The sequence below is a fragment of the Aythya fuligula genome, chromosome 2 (assembly GCF_009819795.1).
Source record: "Aythya fuligula isolate bAytFul2 chromosome 2, bAytFul2.pri, whole genome shotgun sequence".
NCBI classification, from domain to species: domain Eukaryota; kingdom Metazoa; phylum Chordata; class Aves; order Anseriformes; family Anatidae; genus Aythya; species Aythya fuligula.
In genome coordinates, this window is record NC_045560.1 from 87,309,190 (window position 1) to 87,325,209 (window position 16,020).

A 16,020-nucleotide genomic window follows, 5' to 3' on the forward strand; every position below is an offset into this window, starting at 1 on the left:
TAAAGTCTTCTCTTTGCAACACAACTTGTAATTTGCATCTTCTCCATGTTTATTTGAAACACTCAGCAGGCACAGTCTGCCCCTACGAGACCACTCATCATCTTGATTTCTTACCTTTTTCAGCTTTGAGGTGCCACTGTGGCCTCTAATTGCTGCTAGCAGGGCTGAGCGCTCATTCTCTGGCTCAGCATATGAGGGTTTGTTGTGATTGCCGTATAGTGCACTGTCTGAAACCTAGAATGTGAAAAGAATAAACCTCAGATTGTTATTAGATATTTACTTAGAGATACTTTGTAAACACTATTAAAAGTATTTTTAGCACTTGTACCAGAATGCAAGCTATGGAAACTGCTGTCTGTCTGCTTTTGTGCCTGCTTTACAACCTGAGCTCACACTGAATGGTGAGGGTACCCATAGGTCCCAGTTAGTAATTCCATACTTACAGATTCAGTCTCACATCCCCTAAGCATAAAATCAGTGCTTAGGGCAGTGCCACTCAGTGGCAAGCTGGTATCACCTAGCAATACAAAACGGAGTTTTCTTTCCTTTGCAGGTTTTTACAAGTTTTCTACGTGCTGTGTGTTCCTGTTTTTACATAACAGCCCGAAACGCAGGCTAGGCTCTTTGGCTAACCTCGATTACCTCTCCTTCATGCTGTATCTATGCAACCTCTGCTTCTTTTAGGCAGTGCAGCAGCAATGGTGTTGCGTAACATACAGGACATGCAGAACCACCAGTGGCTTGGGCTGCATTTTGCCACTATAAATTTTTCAAAGGCCATGTGTACTCCAGGTCCCCAGCAATGGTAAGTTATAAAACCTCTTGTGTCTGTCAGACTTCTGTGGGTTTCTGCAATATGAACAGACTAAAGAAAGTCTCCACTTTACCTTCCTGAGCTTCTCCTTTCCCCCTCCTGTTTGAATGGCTTCCATTAGGGCGCTGTGCAGCGACGTGTCTTTAGGAATTGGTTTTTGGACAACAGGTTTGAACTTCTTCTTTGGTCCAAAGATATTGGTCTGCACATTAACATCCAGTTCGCCAACAGCATTAGTAAGTGAATCATCAGGTTTGTCCTTCTGTTCTGACTCTGCCTTTGCTGTCACACCATTTAACTTGGGCGATGCTCTCAGCGAACTCACTTGCATGCTGTCAGCAGGAGGCCATTTAGTGATCCGCAAAGACGAGCTGAAGGGGGGTGAGACTCCTTGGAGATCAGGTGACTTGAGAGAGGAGGCTGAATTACTACGGGGCAAAGTCTCACATTTCTGGTCGAACAAAAGATGCTTCTTTTTCTCCGCTACACTTTGTTTGCTATTTAAACTGTGCTCATCTTCTGTACCATCGTTATCCTTCAGAGAGGATTTAAGTGGGACACTGACATTCTTTTTATAGAAACTAGCAGGAGTTGCTTGATTTGGTGCCCTGATGTTAACTACTTTGTTTTCCATGCCAGAATTATCACCAGGTGTGAGCCTGTGGGATACTTTTTGACTGCTAGTAAAAATATTTGCATTTTTTTCTGTTGTTTCTGCCGGTTCCATTTCCACAGGGCTGGAATTGGCCACAATAATACACCTTTTTGAGGAAACTTCTGCTTCAGTTTTAGCCTCTCCTGCTCCATGCTTATATTCATCTTTCTCATGAAATTCTGCAGAGTCAGGCTTAAAGGTAGGTAGGTTGATGTGTTTTGCAATGGCAGAGGCGACATACTGACTTGAAGTTCTCCTATGAGGTTTTAGAAACGGAAGCTCCATCTTGTCTTTATTAACGGCTGGGGCCATTAATGGTTTTACCTGAGACTGCGTGACTGGAAGAGGTGGTTTGGTCTTTTCGTTCTCAGACGGTTTTTCAGCTACCTGGGAAGTAACAGTTTGTGGTGCTACAGGTTTTGGAGCTGCAGGACTGACAGGTTTGTGTTCCTGTTTTGTAGCGAAGGACTTAGAGTTTGTGTTAACTGCTGGCTTCTTAGCAAGATGCTCCGCAGAGTCATCGCTTTGTTTTTCCACAGAACTTGACCTCCAAAATTCCTTCACTTTCCCAAGAGGAATTTCCTCACTTTCACCAGTAGAGGAACCTGGTATGTTCTTACTGACCACAGCCTTTGGGTTGATAAGGTTGCCTAGTTCGTCTATCTTAATGGCACCAGTGGAGACTGAAATGCCTCTATCAGAATGTTTTACTTCAGGTTTGGGAGGGACAACTTTAAAGGTTGTCAAACCCATTTTGGGTTCGTAATTTGTTCCCCAGTTCTGGGCACGATGACACCACGGGGGTGTTGATGGGACCTCTTCTGCCTCAATTTTTTTTGCTGGTGGCCATTTGATTTCTAATTCTGATTTACTTTTTTTCAGAGTTCTCTCTCTGTTACTGCCTTCATTAAATGGATTTATTTTCTCTTTTGCTGTACTGATTTCAGTTGTGGTCTTTGAGTGAGACGGAATCAGCTTAGATTTACACTCCTCAGACTTCATACCATGCCTGGGTGGGGCTTCCAGTCTTAAGTTCTTTTCACTTCTTTTTTCGAAGGAGGATGTGAGAGATTCAAACATATCTCTCCTCTGTTCCACAGGCAAGTGAATGAATTCGCTTTCAGATGGTTGCTGATGTAGTAGGTCTTTGGATTTACATACAGCTCCAGTATCTGTGTGCCCTTTATCAAAGGAACCCGCATTGTTGTTTTTATTTGTAAAGTTTTCTGTACTGACAGAGTCAGCTAGTAAGTTCCGTGAACCCCTTGTCTCTTGGTTTCTAGGTGAATTAGAGATGGTAACTTCTGGAACATCATCTATGACTGTCACTGGAACAGAACTGGCAACATCCTGGGGATCCTCAACTTTTCTTATATGTAGGCTCAGCACTTCACTCATACACTCAGAGTCAGAGTTACTTTTAACATCCATTGCTGCAAAATACACATATAGTATTACATATAGGCAATATTTAGGCAATATGACTTTAAATTAGACAAAGAGCTAACACAAAGTTACCCATATCAGATATTTCAGTTACACAAAAACTAACAGGAATATATTTATGCCTGTATTACGAAAAAGGAGAGATCTGTGTCCTTTTTATTGTCTGGCTGCTGATTAGGATCAGCCAAATGTTCCTGCAGTCCTCCTGCTTCAGCCAGTGGGAAACATATAAATGCAGCTGAAAGCAGAATTTAATCTATTGTTCATACCTTATCTTTGACTAACTTCTCTCAGTGATAAACATTTCACCACATGACTCCAAAGGAGAAACACTTCTGAGAAACAGTGAGCAACTCCAAATTATGTTTCCCAGACCTGGTTAGTAATAACAACCCAGCTGAAGGATTTCCTTGAGCAAGCAAACAAAGAAACAGTACTTGTATTTTTTTTCTCCATTCTTTCGTTTTCCTTCATTACCAATGACTCCAGAAGCCTCATTGTGCAAGAAGCTTAACTCTCCTCTCAAATTTGCTGGTATAAATAAAGGGTTACAACACAGAAGCTAAGAAAAAGCAGTGTTCAAAAACTCACAGAAATTAAATTGGAAGTCCACTGCAAAAGTACTGAAATAAAGATGGAAAGTTTTAAAGTATTCAGCATCGTTTGATGACAAACCATTAATAGTGAAATGTTTGTATTCACAGCTGGAAAAACAGAAGCACATTATTGCTTTGTGATTAGATTTTATCTCTTCCCATTGTTTCTTCCTGCATTTTTCAATTTTTAACTTTACAACATACGTCTGCTAATGTAGTGGAGACACGTAAAGGAGACCAAAATGTCTCCCCTTCTCTGCTTCACTAGGATAAAAGATGCAGCAGAAGTACTGTTTATAAAAGAGAGCTAAATTCACTAGTGATTTAGCATCACTGAAGTCCATGAAATTATACCAAATTTGGCCCACAATATGTGTCCACAAACTGCTGATCATCTCTTCCTAGTAGCAGACACCAGAATACAATGACAACCTGATAAACAGCTTGATAAATACTCAGTGCTGTTTTATAAGGAATGGCTGTCCCAGAAGCAAAGGGAAAGCAGCTTCTTTGGGTGCACCACATTCTGCCTCAGACCTGAGTTGCTCCCAGTGATCTCAGTGAGAAATGTGCAGATGTCTCAGATGTTTGACTGAGTACCTCCCAGCTATGCATATGTCTTTTGTACCTCAGAGGTTACACAGCTCCCTACCTTCTAAATCTTCATCCAGGTCAGCCAAAGTCTGCTGGAGTTGTGCATCAATGAATACATCCTCATTTCCATGCTTAGCTGCAGTTACTTCTTCATTTTTGCTGCTAATAAAGAGAAAAAAACACATTGTGTGTCCTGCTTTTTTGCTTTGTACTGTTGCTCTGAAATATGCTCTCATTGCAGCCCCTTTGGCTCCACTGGGGTTCTGAAATCCATTCCCCAAATTATGAAAAATACGCAGCCTTAGAGACTCAAACCACGCCGACACGTGCATTTAGGAGGGACTTCAGTGATGCCCAAGCGTATTCCGTGTGCTGGTGATCAAAAGATTAGGATTAATACACCCTGTCACAAAGAAATGGTCTGGCCTCACTGTGAAGCATGCAATTCAGCTGGACCGCAGAAAAGCAACATATGCCAAGGCAAAGTTTTTGCATATCCACGTAATTTTAAAGCAGACCGCTAGCCATCCTGTGCACACTCTATGCCAACAAATCTGCACCTTAATTAAATAAAAATTGCATGGCAATGAAAAATAAATACAGCTAAATACTGTTAGACAATCGCTCTGCATCCTGGGGGGAGGGAGGAGAGGAGTAAAGAGAAACTAATCCCTTGAGAGCTGTTTCTAGTGAAACATATCGAGTGGCCTGATTTTGCCAAGAAATAACTATATGGTTTTTGATGGAGTTGTACAATGATCTAAAACAAGTCTAAAATCAGAATGAGTGCCAAGTGTTGTCTTGGCTTATTGAAGAAAAAAAGAAAATGAAGATGAAACTAAGAAGAGTCCTAACAAAACAAAACAAAACTAAAATAAAAAAAATACACATGACAACCTGTTACACAACAGACCTTCTGTTTCTTAGGAAGAAAAATCTTGACCAGCAAAGCTTTCCTATCTAAATAATCAAAACCAGGATGTTATGTTGGACAATTCATTTTTAATAGCTACCTGTTTCTCACCTGAAGTTAAAACATTGTCATCTGTGACACTGCCTCTAAGTTCTGCCCATGTGATTAGTTTATTGACAAGATAGTTTTCCCTTCCAACCACACCTAACACACTCTGGTCAGGTGAAGCAACTTTGCCCTTTTCAATATCAAGCCCTTAATATCATAGATAAAGAAACATGACTTGGTTTTTTTTTGGTAGTTTGTTGAAGATCACATGAAAAAGTACTACTTTTCTATTACCCTTTAGAAGAATTTACCGAATAAATACTCATGGATGTTACCTGACATTGATTTAAATGATTTCTAACAGTGTAGCTTCTTTTTTTGCTATTTGATTGCTTTAGTTTTCTCTTGCTCTTAACAGGACTAACTGAAAGCACATGTTCAAGCATCAGGTATTTCATTTTTATTTTTATTTTATTTTATTATTATTATTTTTTTTTGCATTCACCTCTCCTTTCTTTGCATCTTCAGTAGCAGCCCTGGAGCCTGATTTCTTTCTCTACACTAGGATGAAATCAAGGTTTGAATATAGAGGAAGAGACGCAGTGCTGCCATAGAATATCATTTCTTCCAGCATCTTCCACTGACCAGAGCTTTGGCAGGCTCTGAATATCCCCAGAAACTGATGTGAACTGATGATGCTCAGGCTCATAGTGCAAGATCATGGCAAACTGAGTTTTCCACATGATGGATTAAGAGAAAGGTGGCACAATTCAGCCAAAGTCACCAACAGAAGCAATGGGTGCTGAAAGGCAGCAGTCCTACTGTACCCTGAACAAACACACACACACACAGATCAATGAGATCATTCATCTGAGCAAACTGATAAAAAGATTTAAGCTTACTTCAGCATTCAGATTGAGGTAGAAGTCTGGCAAACAAAACTATCAACTTTATGGTGGCGGAAAGTATGAACCACCTGAATGTCATATTGATTTTGCTGTGAAAAGCTTTATAAAATTAATAAAAAATACTTGCTCTCCTGAGTGCATTTTAAAACCAATTAATTGCAAACTCAAAGAAACCATTTGTGATGGGAAAATGATCCAAACTGTGCACCAGCTAAACAATATGCAGCATGGAAGGTAAATATTACTTTCTTCTTTAAAAAGATGGTCTTGTGGGATAGTTGTGAGCAGTTGGAAGTAAACTACTGACATACATTGAGACCCTTTCTCTAAGCTACTGTGAAGAAGGTGCTTCAGGCTATAGTGCTTGAGAAAAACCTTGGAAGATACATGTGTAAACCTCTATCTACCACAGAACTAGACCATATTTTCATGAAGGCTGTGCCAGCTCACCACCTTTTGGTACTTGATCATATCTTTCTGTCTCTTGCCTGACTGTTCTTCAACACAGGCAAAATCTGTATTACTAAGGTTATAGGTATTGGGCTTTCTCCAGGAAGTAATGAAAACAATTGGCTTGAGGATTTTATGGGTGATTTATCTAGGAAAACATATTTAGGGCTAGAATGGGGATTCTTATGTTCCAAGTAGGTAGTTTGGGTTCACTGGATTGACCAGCTCTTTTCTCATGTCAATCAGGGAGAATCTTTCAAAGACTCCTTATAGCAAAATCATCTTCTCCTTGATGGGCACAACAGTCAGCAAAGGTTTCTTTTATTATCCTCTGTGCACTTATGCAGAGACTATACATAATTTGCCTCTCAATCTCTGCTTCAATCTCCTTATCTAGACAACCAGGATAATAATATCCAATTCAGAGAATTTTTGTGAAGGAAAGAGAACAATGCAGTGAAAATGAAAGGATTCTTATTCTTTTACAGAAAGAGCTTCAGAAAAAGCAGATCTTTTCTTGTGCATTTCCAAATTCCTAAAAGAGCTATTGTTCATTTCATCTCCACACTCACCAAAAAAAGCAAGACAGAAAGTATATATTAATCACAGAGCCCGTCTTGAAATTCTTAGCACTGAGAATTTAAATGTGATACGTGTTTCAGGAGGTGAAAATCTGGTAGTTTCCAGTAGCTCACATAGTTTATAAATACATGACTGAAAAGACTCTTGCACACAACAGCATTTGGAAAGGAAAACAAGAGGGCCTCTGATTTTTACTTTTTTCAAAGACTTCTTCCCTTCTAACGCTATACACTTTTCTTTTGTTGACAGCTCAGTTTTGGCCAGTATCCAAGAAAAATATAGGACTTATTCCTACGTTTTACATTCTGGATAAATATTACCAGTGGCATTTTCTCACACATACTTTTTTTTTGACGTAGGAAAGAACTTGATAACCTTTTTGCTGCCTTTCTGGTAAAACGTGAGGTGCTAAAAATACACCACTGGTAAGCGTTTAGCACAAGCTCGAAAAGGCAAACTTGTGTGGTTCTTGGAAGCCTGCTCACTTATTGCTTATGTAGATTAGCTGAGATTTGTGCAGGAGCACAGAACTGAGCAAAGTGAGTACTAAACTACAGCCTTTAGTGCTCCACTGAGCTCAGGCTACAATACACAACTACTCCTCAGCAGTCATTCATGCAGTTGGAGACAAAATGAAACTTATGGCAGCATTTTGTCAAATTAGTGCCACGGGAGACAGACATTTATGAGAAAGTTTACATTCTGAGAAAGAGAGGAAAATCTGTGATAAGCCTTGCTGGAAATGCATTAGAAGACAATATATTTGCAATGAGAGAAGCTGCTATTTTGTTCTACTGAGAGCAGCTTTATCTGGGGGTTTGCAAATGACACAACTGACTTAAGTCTCTCTGGGCACTTCTTGGGAGTTCTGGAAAGCCTCCCGTATGGGACCATGGGTACAGACCATGGCTTCCAGCATAATTGAGAAAATATAACATGGAGCTATGCAAACTGCAGAGAAGAGACCAAGGAAGAGATTCAGTTGTTGTCTAGCTGGGACACTCAGTGCCATCTGAAACACTGTAGGACATTCAAGACATCTGTGTGGGGCTGGCAGACAACAAGGAACTGATAGGAGACCCATGCCCCTGCTAGAGGTGGAACACCAGTACACGTCTTCATCGAATGCTTCCCAAAAGTCTCACTCATTTTGCACCACCTTTGCTTTAACAAGACTTGAGAGTACAGCTCCTATAGATTTGTTACCAGCTGGGCAGGAAAGACAGAGCCATTGTAAATCAGAGGCAAATCGAGGGAGGCCCACAGTGCAGGAGCAAACACGGGGAAAGAGCAGCTTCTGTGAGGCTGGCAGTTCGATGGACATGAGAGCATTCAGCCCCTCACATGTGTCTTAAGCAGCTAACAGGGATGTGGAAGGCTGGTATTATGGTTACTCCAGACTGGCCTTTGGAGCATTTTGGCTTCTTTCCCTGCTCTGATAGTTTTTTCAGTGGGGTACTGGGGATTTAGTTTAACTCTGCTGAATGTATCCAGATTCATCCTCTTCAAAATGGATCAACAATATTCTCCTCTTACATAAATGCTGGGAAGATAAGTGCTTCTACCTGGGATTTATCATAGCTGGTGTTAAAGAAAAGACCGATGGTGAATGATTTTATGTTGTAGAAAGTAGGGCTGAAAGTCTATCCTTTTTGAAAATGCCTTTCTGTTCAACCAGGTCAGAAATGACATCAAGATATCTCAAAGTGCTTATGTATTTGTTTTGTGATTGATGCAGCAAAGTACTCTTAAAAACTGGAGGTAACTATTTTCCAGAGTAGCCGAGTTTACAAAATCTTAGGGTCCATTTTTCCATTATTTATATTTCTTATGCTATATAACTTTTTTTTTTTTTTTTTTTTTTTTTCTATTTCCTTTTGAGGAATTTCTTGCTCTCTCTCTCATGTTTTTCCTTGTAAACCAAGAGATGTTATTTAACGTCACTGCACCATCTTTTAACCTGCAGTGTTACTGTGCACAGGTTAAGTTGCTGCACTGAGATTTAAGTCAAGCTAGTCCACTTTCCTGACTATTTCTGGCAATCCTGTCTGCCTGCAGGCTTTCCTATTGAGAAGTTGAGAATGGCTGCAGAAGAGCAGTTAGTGTAAGTAGTGGGCTCTCTGGTCACTGAAGCTATGACTGGACCAAGGAGATTCTCTGCTAACTCCTGTGAACCTGAGCATAATGTTTTAAAGTTCTAGCTGTGTATGACCAAAGCCTGTAAAAATGCCATACTGTAGACTGTTAAAATACTGGAAAGTACATCCCACTTGGGATTGGCTAGGTAAAAAAGTCATCAGTTGTCTTCCACATAAGATTTCCAAAAGTGGCAGGAACTAGGGAAAGGAAAAAGTACATGTTCATATTCTGTTGAATGCCACATAACCTTGCTTCTTGTGTTCTTCAACAAGGGGTTAAAAAAATCGCTGTAAATACATTTTGAGAACAAATTGCAAGTATAATTTCTGCTCCAGGTTTTTAGTTTGTGTTCTGTTTCTAGCTCTGTGGGACTGCATCATACTTACAATGGTCTTTGGGCTGCAATTATATTTGTGCTGAATAAAAATCATCAGAAAATTTAATTAATCTGTTTTCAAATTCTAGAATACACAGGTCCAGTAGTGCCCTCAGACATAACACCTGGTTAAAATAAGAACTTGCAAATACAGAGAAGGAGGAAAATGAAGTAATTTTTCATCAGCAGCTAGGTTTACGGTTCTTTTACAGTCCTCCCCCATGGCTACTGGTCAAAAACTGTAACAGAAAGCAAATGAAAAAGCTTCTGCTTATTTATAGTATCATTTTGTGGTTTTGAGATCCTTAATGCTAGAAATCTCTGAGCTTGTTACATAGTGGGATGATTTAAGCTTCTAGAGCCCCAGACATATGTCTCATACGCTTCAGGGTCCTCCCCTAGGCTGCAGAAGCAGCAGCTTGCAGTTGCTGTACAGCTGGAAGCATGCCCCCGCTCCCCCTCCTTGCACCGTCCTCTGGCAACAGCTTCTCAACGGGAAAGCCCGCAGGCAGATAGGATTGCCAGAAATAGTCAGGAAAGTGGATGAGCTCAACTTAAATCTCAATGCAGCAACTTAACCTGTGCGCAGTAACACTGCAGGTTAAAAGATGGTGTGGCGAGGTTAAATAACATCTCTCGGTTAACAAGGAAAAATATGAGAGAGAGCACGGACCAGAGCCTTTCTCTGCTGGAGGCAGCACTGCATCTTTAGCAACCCAAGCTGCTTCCTAGCATGCTGTGTATTATACAGCTCCAAAGTACATGGCATTTTACAAGCCGATGAGTTTAACAGAAAGGCTAATCTGGATTCTTGCTGTATAATGACTGTGAGTATCTATTACTTAACTGTAATATCATTAGTACCTTCCCTCCATGAACATCTGCCAGCAGAAAAGTGCATGAGAATATCCAAATCCAAAGAGTTTTCTGGAACAAGGGGAAAGGGAAAGCCAGAGATAAGGAAGGAAATTAGCAAAACTATGTAAGAAGCAGAGGCTTGCAAATCTGTCAGACATCTGGGTCTTAATTAAGTAATTTTTCATCCCTGAAGTTCTCCTTGTCACTTTAACCCTTTCTTGTCCTTCCTCCTCCTAAAAGTACATTTATTCTGTTTTCAAAAAAGTTAAACACATGCCCACCCAGCTAAAACAAAGCCCATCTTATAAAGAAATGAGGGAGTAAAACTTTCCCATATTTCTCTAAGATTGCTACAAGTGACATGCAGTTATATAGAAGATATTTGTGCACACAAATGTATACATATTATATACACAGTGTTATTCTCCTTCCTGATTGCCTTCTGCCACTCTCGATTATACTTTTTCTTCCTCTGACCTCCTTCATCATTAAATTCTCTCCAGCTACCAAGTTCTCTTTCCCCCCTGTCCTTCCCAAGTGGAATACAAAACCTTGTAACATTTGAATTTGAATGGGCTGAAAATTAAGCAGAACAAGTTCACCCACCCCTGTCCTTTCAAGCATTTTTTTAAATCTAACTCGTCAAAACTCAAAGAGTTTTGTAGCAAACAGCCGAGTATTTCTCAGGTTGGTAACAAAGCGGACTCTTTTCCTTCTCCTCCCCATAGCTCCAGCTACCACAACCAGAGCCAAAGGTAACAAATTCTCCCAAGAGAAAGGGAGGAAATAGGATTCTCCCTCTCCAGATCCAGAGCATGAACTGATCTCCGCTTGGTTCCCCCACCCCCACCCCGTGCCCTCAATTAGCTGTACGTGAAAAAATAATCCTCCTTCATGGCTACTGACACAAGAACTCAAGGGAGGGGAAAATCCCTTTTTAACCTCTGGAAGGTATCTTTTTGTCCCTGACAAGTCACCGTCTATCATTATGCATTTACTTCGCTTTAAAACTGCAGAATTCCCTTTAGATTTTAAAATACTTAAAAACAAAAACAAAAACAAATACAAGAAAACTAAATTTAAAACCTTTTTTAAACTTTAAAAAATATTTTGTACTTTAAGTATTTTAACTGCCCTTAGTGAGGCTGGTAGAACAGCTCACTCTTAAGGGCCCTTACAAAATCCCAATTTCAGTTGCTCATATCTTTGAGAAATAATATCTTTGCAAGGTGCCAGTCCAAATACAACAGTTTACAACATGCCCACGATCATTCTATTATTTTCTTTCTAGCAAAATGGTTAAGTGTCTTTGAAGAAGAGAGTTTGAAGGAAATGGGGGGGGTGCACCCTAATACATGAAATGCTGTTTGAATGCTCAGTCCTCTGAAAAAAATGGGTCCTGTGTGATCTAACTGGTCACTGGTCTGCCTTGACTCTGTGCATCACCTCTCCTTCTCTAAAGTAGGATAACGCCACCTCTTCATCTCACGTGAGCACTGTGAAGAGAAATTAATTAAAGTCTGCATGGCACATGTATACTAGCATGATGAGTAAGATAGAAAAAGCAAGAGGAATTTAAATAATCCTGTCTCCAGAAGAGAATTTGAACTGAGAGCAAATGTTGGTATAGCTGCTCTGTTAAGTAAGTTCTGACACTTAGAAAGAAAACAGAAGAGTATGATCATTTAACCAGAGACTTTATCATACTGCACAAAAGAGGGGGAAATTAAGGTTAAAGGGGGGAAACTAAGGTTAACCAGACAGCCTTAATATTAATGTTACCTAACTTTGAGCATGTGACTTAGCATCCCTAATAACATTATTTTAAAATAATTTTTAATGTGTAATTATTTATAAAGCTCCAGACAGTAGGTGTGCATGATGCTTTATAGGCATATAAAATTGACTGATCCCTGCCCCAAGGAGCTTGCGTGATGACACCATACAAGGGATGGGAAAGGAGGGGGTATGGGAGGACAGGGTTGCAACACTGTGAGATCATGAGATGTGCTTACTGCTACATAAGCAACATTTCAGCTTCTCTGTGGTTTTCTTGTTACTCATTTAACACTATATATTAAAATTTGGTGAACAGATACATAACACAAATCAACTGTAAGGAAGGATATGAAGAAAGAGAACTATGTTGTACAGTGTTGGGAGTCAGCAGTTAATATTAAAACATTCACAGCCCAACGCTGCATGTAGTCAATTATTTATATGGGGTTAGCCCGTGGCACCTCCAGCTGAGATCAGGATTCTGCTCTCAGGCACTGTGTGAACATATCATGAGATATGATAACTGTGTGAAGAATTTTACCGTAAAAACAGTAAGTGTCTGACAGGAATATCAGAGGCAGAGCGACAAAAATAGTTTAACAGGTTAGAGGCAGGTAGAGTGAGTGATTTGATACTCTACATGATAACTCTTAGGTGTATTTGGATTAAGATCGCTTGAACAAGAATCCCAAAACAAAACAAAGAAGAATGCAGGTGCAAATGGCTCCCATGTGCTGGAAAACAAGACCATGGAGGAAAAATCCCAGCCTGGAAACCCCTGCACTATGGGGACCTTCTTTTAAAATTTTTTGTCTGTGTTCTCTGGGAACTGAACAAGATTTGAACTCTGTTGCAATTTTCATTTCTGTGTGTGCAAAACCTGTGGTAGATGCCATTTCTTCCTTGGCCACACTATTATAATGCTACACAAAGACAAACCTATTGCATATTGAAGCCTGTACCCTTAAACACTCACAACTTTCCTCGAGTTCAGTAGCAGATGAGGTGCAGACCCTGCTGTGATATTCCAAAGCCATCAGGTATTTCAGCTGCTCTGAGACCACCCACGCCAGCCAGTGAACAATTCCAGAAGCTTTAAGAAAAATGAATTTAAAAATACACGTACAATTAACTAAAGTAAGCTATGTGGTAAAATACTCTTGATGATCTCCTGGAGCACAGGCTAAGCCTTTGTAGCAAACCTATCTCTAACAGCTACGATCTTGATCATGCTTTTCACTGCAGTTTGTTATGGTGCACATGCCAAACACCACTTGGTCTTTCTTTATAGCCTCTTCACACTCTAAATATGATTTGCTTCCACTTTAAGGGTGGTTCTCATTACCCACACAGTACAAAATGATTTTAGTATACAGCACTACAGTTATTTCACAGCGTGAAAAGCCCAGATTTTAGTCAGCTTTATAGTTTAAAGTGATAAGCTAAATATTTCCATTATTCTTATTAACTTTTTTCCCCCCAAGTCTGGGCCACATTAGTCACTCACTGCAATTTCTGGCTTCAGTGGAGCTCAGAACTCAAGGACTCCAATTCACTGCTGCTAGCTACTGTTTCTCTACAGCAGTGACATACTCTCCAAATTTCTTTGTTCTTATCCTCTTTTTAGAATTGAGTTAGATCTAGGTACAGGGAAGAAGACAAAGGAATTAAGAAACTACATTTTAATTTTTCCTTGAAGTTCTGCAGCTTTTGAAACACATTTAAATCTCTGTATAGGTTGGTATCGATAATTCATAAAAACTGCGCTTTGACCTGTCTGGGAATTTAGAAGGCTTGTTGGTCCTGATAGTAGCCCATTCATCACAAGAATTACATATAATCCCAGAGCTCCCAACAGATTTTGTTATTGGGATGGTGGCTGCTCTGACAGCAGAAGTTGACGTTGATGTTCTCCAAATTGGCTGTACCCCAAATTGTACTCAGAATTGATTTAAATCCCACCAGAACAAGCATTTAATATGAATAGCTTAAAAAGAAAAAACAACCACCAAAAAACACAACTATTTTTTCTTCCCCTCCACACTTATGAAGTGACTTTTAAACACTTAGCAAGCTGACCTCAAAAGGATTTAGAAAAGCACAATTTTCACAGCTGGTTTGTTTATAAACACATGTTAGGGGGAGTGCTGGATTTACCTTCAAACACTGCTGGCACATTCAGAGCGCAAAAGTTTAAAAGATTTTACTACCAGTATCTCTGCTGTGGCAGCCTAAGTGATTGCTGCCATACGACTAGAATCAATCACAAATGTTAGACTGCTACTCACTCCTAAAGGTGATCTGAAATAATTTTTCTGTCCCAGAGCCCCCCCCAAAAAACATGATTCATGAAAAATAGCTTCACTCCCTGAACAACAAAACTTCCTCCTCTTCCAGCCTAAAACCTCTCCTTTTTAATTATAGTTAAATACAGATTATTTCAAATGCTAGAATCACAAAAGTTTAGGTTAGTAGCATAGTCCAAGCAGGGCTAGTTTCAAAGCTAGATGAGGCCACTGATTAGGATTGTTCTTACAGCACCATGCTTTGATGTCTTTGTTCAATATTATGGTAATCTTTTCTTTTTCTTTTTTTTTTCCCCTAAATGTACATGTGTGTTTTTCTAACCAGTTTAGAACCTGGATTTTGAGGAAAGTTGCTACTGCTTAATTATTTTACTACTGAAATTAAAGGGTTGATTTTTCAGACTGAGTCTGGAAGGTTCACTGTAGCTACTATATTAGCCTATCAAACCCTCCAAACAGAGACTGTATCAAGACCTAAGAAACTGTAGAAGGACAAATGCTGAGAATAATGTATTATTGAAGAAGTATTTAAATGAGACTTGACCTTGTTCCCCTTGATATTGATGGGAAAAGAAAAGCCCTGAGATCATTCCAATAGGTTAAATACTGACTTTGGCCTAATTTATCCCTAATTTATCCCTAATTTATCGTCCACTGCATGATCCAGGATGAAGTTCTCCCTCAGAAATGTGTGGAAGGAAATAACTAGGTCATGATACATGTTCTTATGAAGGGGCTACAGATTAGCAGCTGAATGGAGAGAGACCAGAAAGCACAGACTTTGTGTCAACTGAGAATTCAGAGGAATTTCTGGCCCCTGTCCCATGACTCTGCAGCATCACACAGAGCGGATCCCTGTCAGTATTACCAGGCCACCCTCCTTGCTGGAGGCACAGCTTCCTATTTGGCCAGTTTGTATTTGCAAAGTCCTATAAATTTTGGGTTCCTTCTGCAGCCCTGCCACCAACTATGTGAGTTTTGGCAAACAAACAGTGTCAGAGTCACTTCTGCTTGAGGGCAGTTTCTAGTTAAATTCCAGGTTCTCGTATTTTCTTGCAAAAACTTAAGTAAAATATTTATTAAAAAAAAAAAAAAAAAAAAAAAAGGAAATATGCTGGGAAAAAAAAAGAAAAAGAAAAAAAAACAAGGTACAACATCAATGGAGGTTAGCATTAGGTGAACATACATATGCATGCACACACCCACAAATAAGCCCCCAAATTTCACTGAACACAATTCTTTTCTACCTGGTTTTCAATGACTTGAATTTTTCCATTTTACACATTTTTCATTATATGACCTGCATGTAATTTTTCTAGATCAATACAAAGTACCATTTTAAGTGCTTCATATCGGAACCACAAACTACAGCAAACTGAAACAAAATTATTTCAAACTTCTTGGAGAAATTAACTCTGGAGGGCAGCAGTCTTTAGCAAGAAATGTAACTACAAGTTCAAACAGAAAAGTGACCTTTGCCTGTTGCTACAAGTATGTTACCGGAGGGGATTTGGCAGAGAGTTTTTTCACTGGGAGGAGTCACTTGGCATTGGCAG

At 39.7% G+C, this 16,020-nt stretch overlaps 1 protein-coding gene across 5 annotated transcripts in view; it reads right to left on the bottom strand.

The window, feature by feature from the left end:
• COBL (cordon-bleu WH2 repeat protein) overlaps positions 1-16,020 on the bottom strand; it is a 197,719-nt gene that overhangs the window by 7,633 nt on the left and 174,066 nt on the right. For all 5 annotated transcript variants that reach the window (XM_032182843.1, XM_032182845.1, XM_032182844.1 and 2 more), the window contains 3 exons: positions 4,164-4,267; positions 888-2,902; positions 115-234 (listed from right to left, as the gene is read on the bottom strand). In XM_032182843.1, the coding sequence (XP_032038734.1) occupies positions 115-234; positions 888-2,902; positions 4,164-4,267 (2,239 nt within the window). The remainder of the gene's footprint in view (positions 1-114; positions 235-887; positions 2,903-4,163; positions 4,268-16,020) is intronic.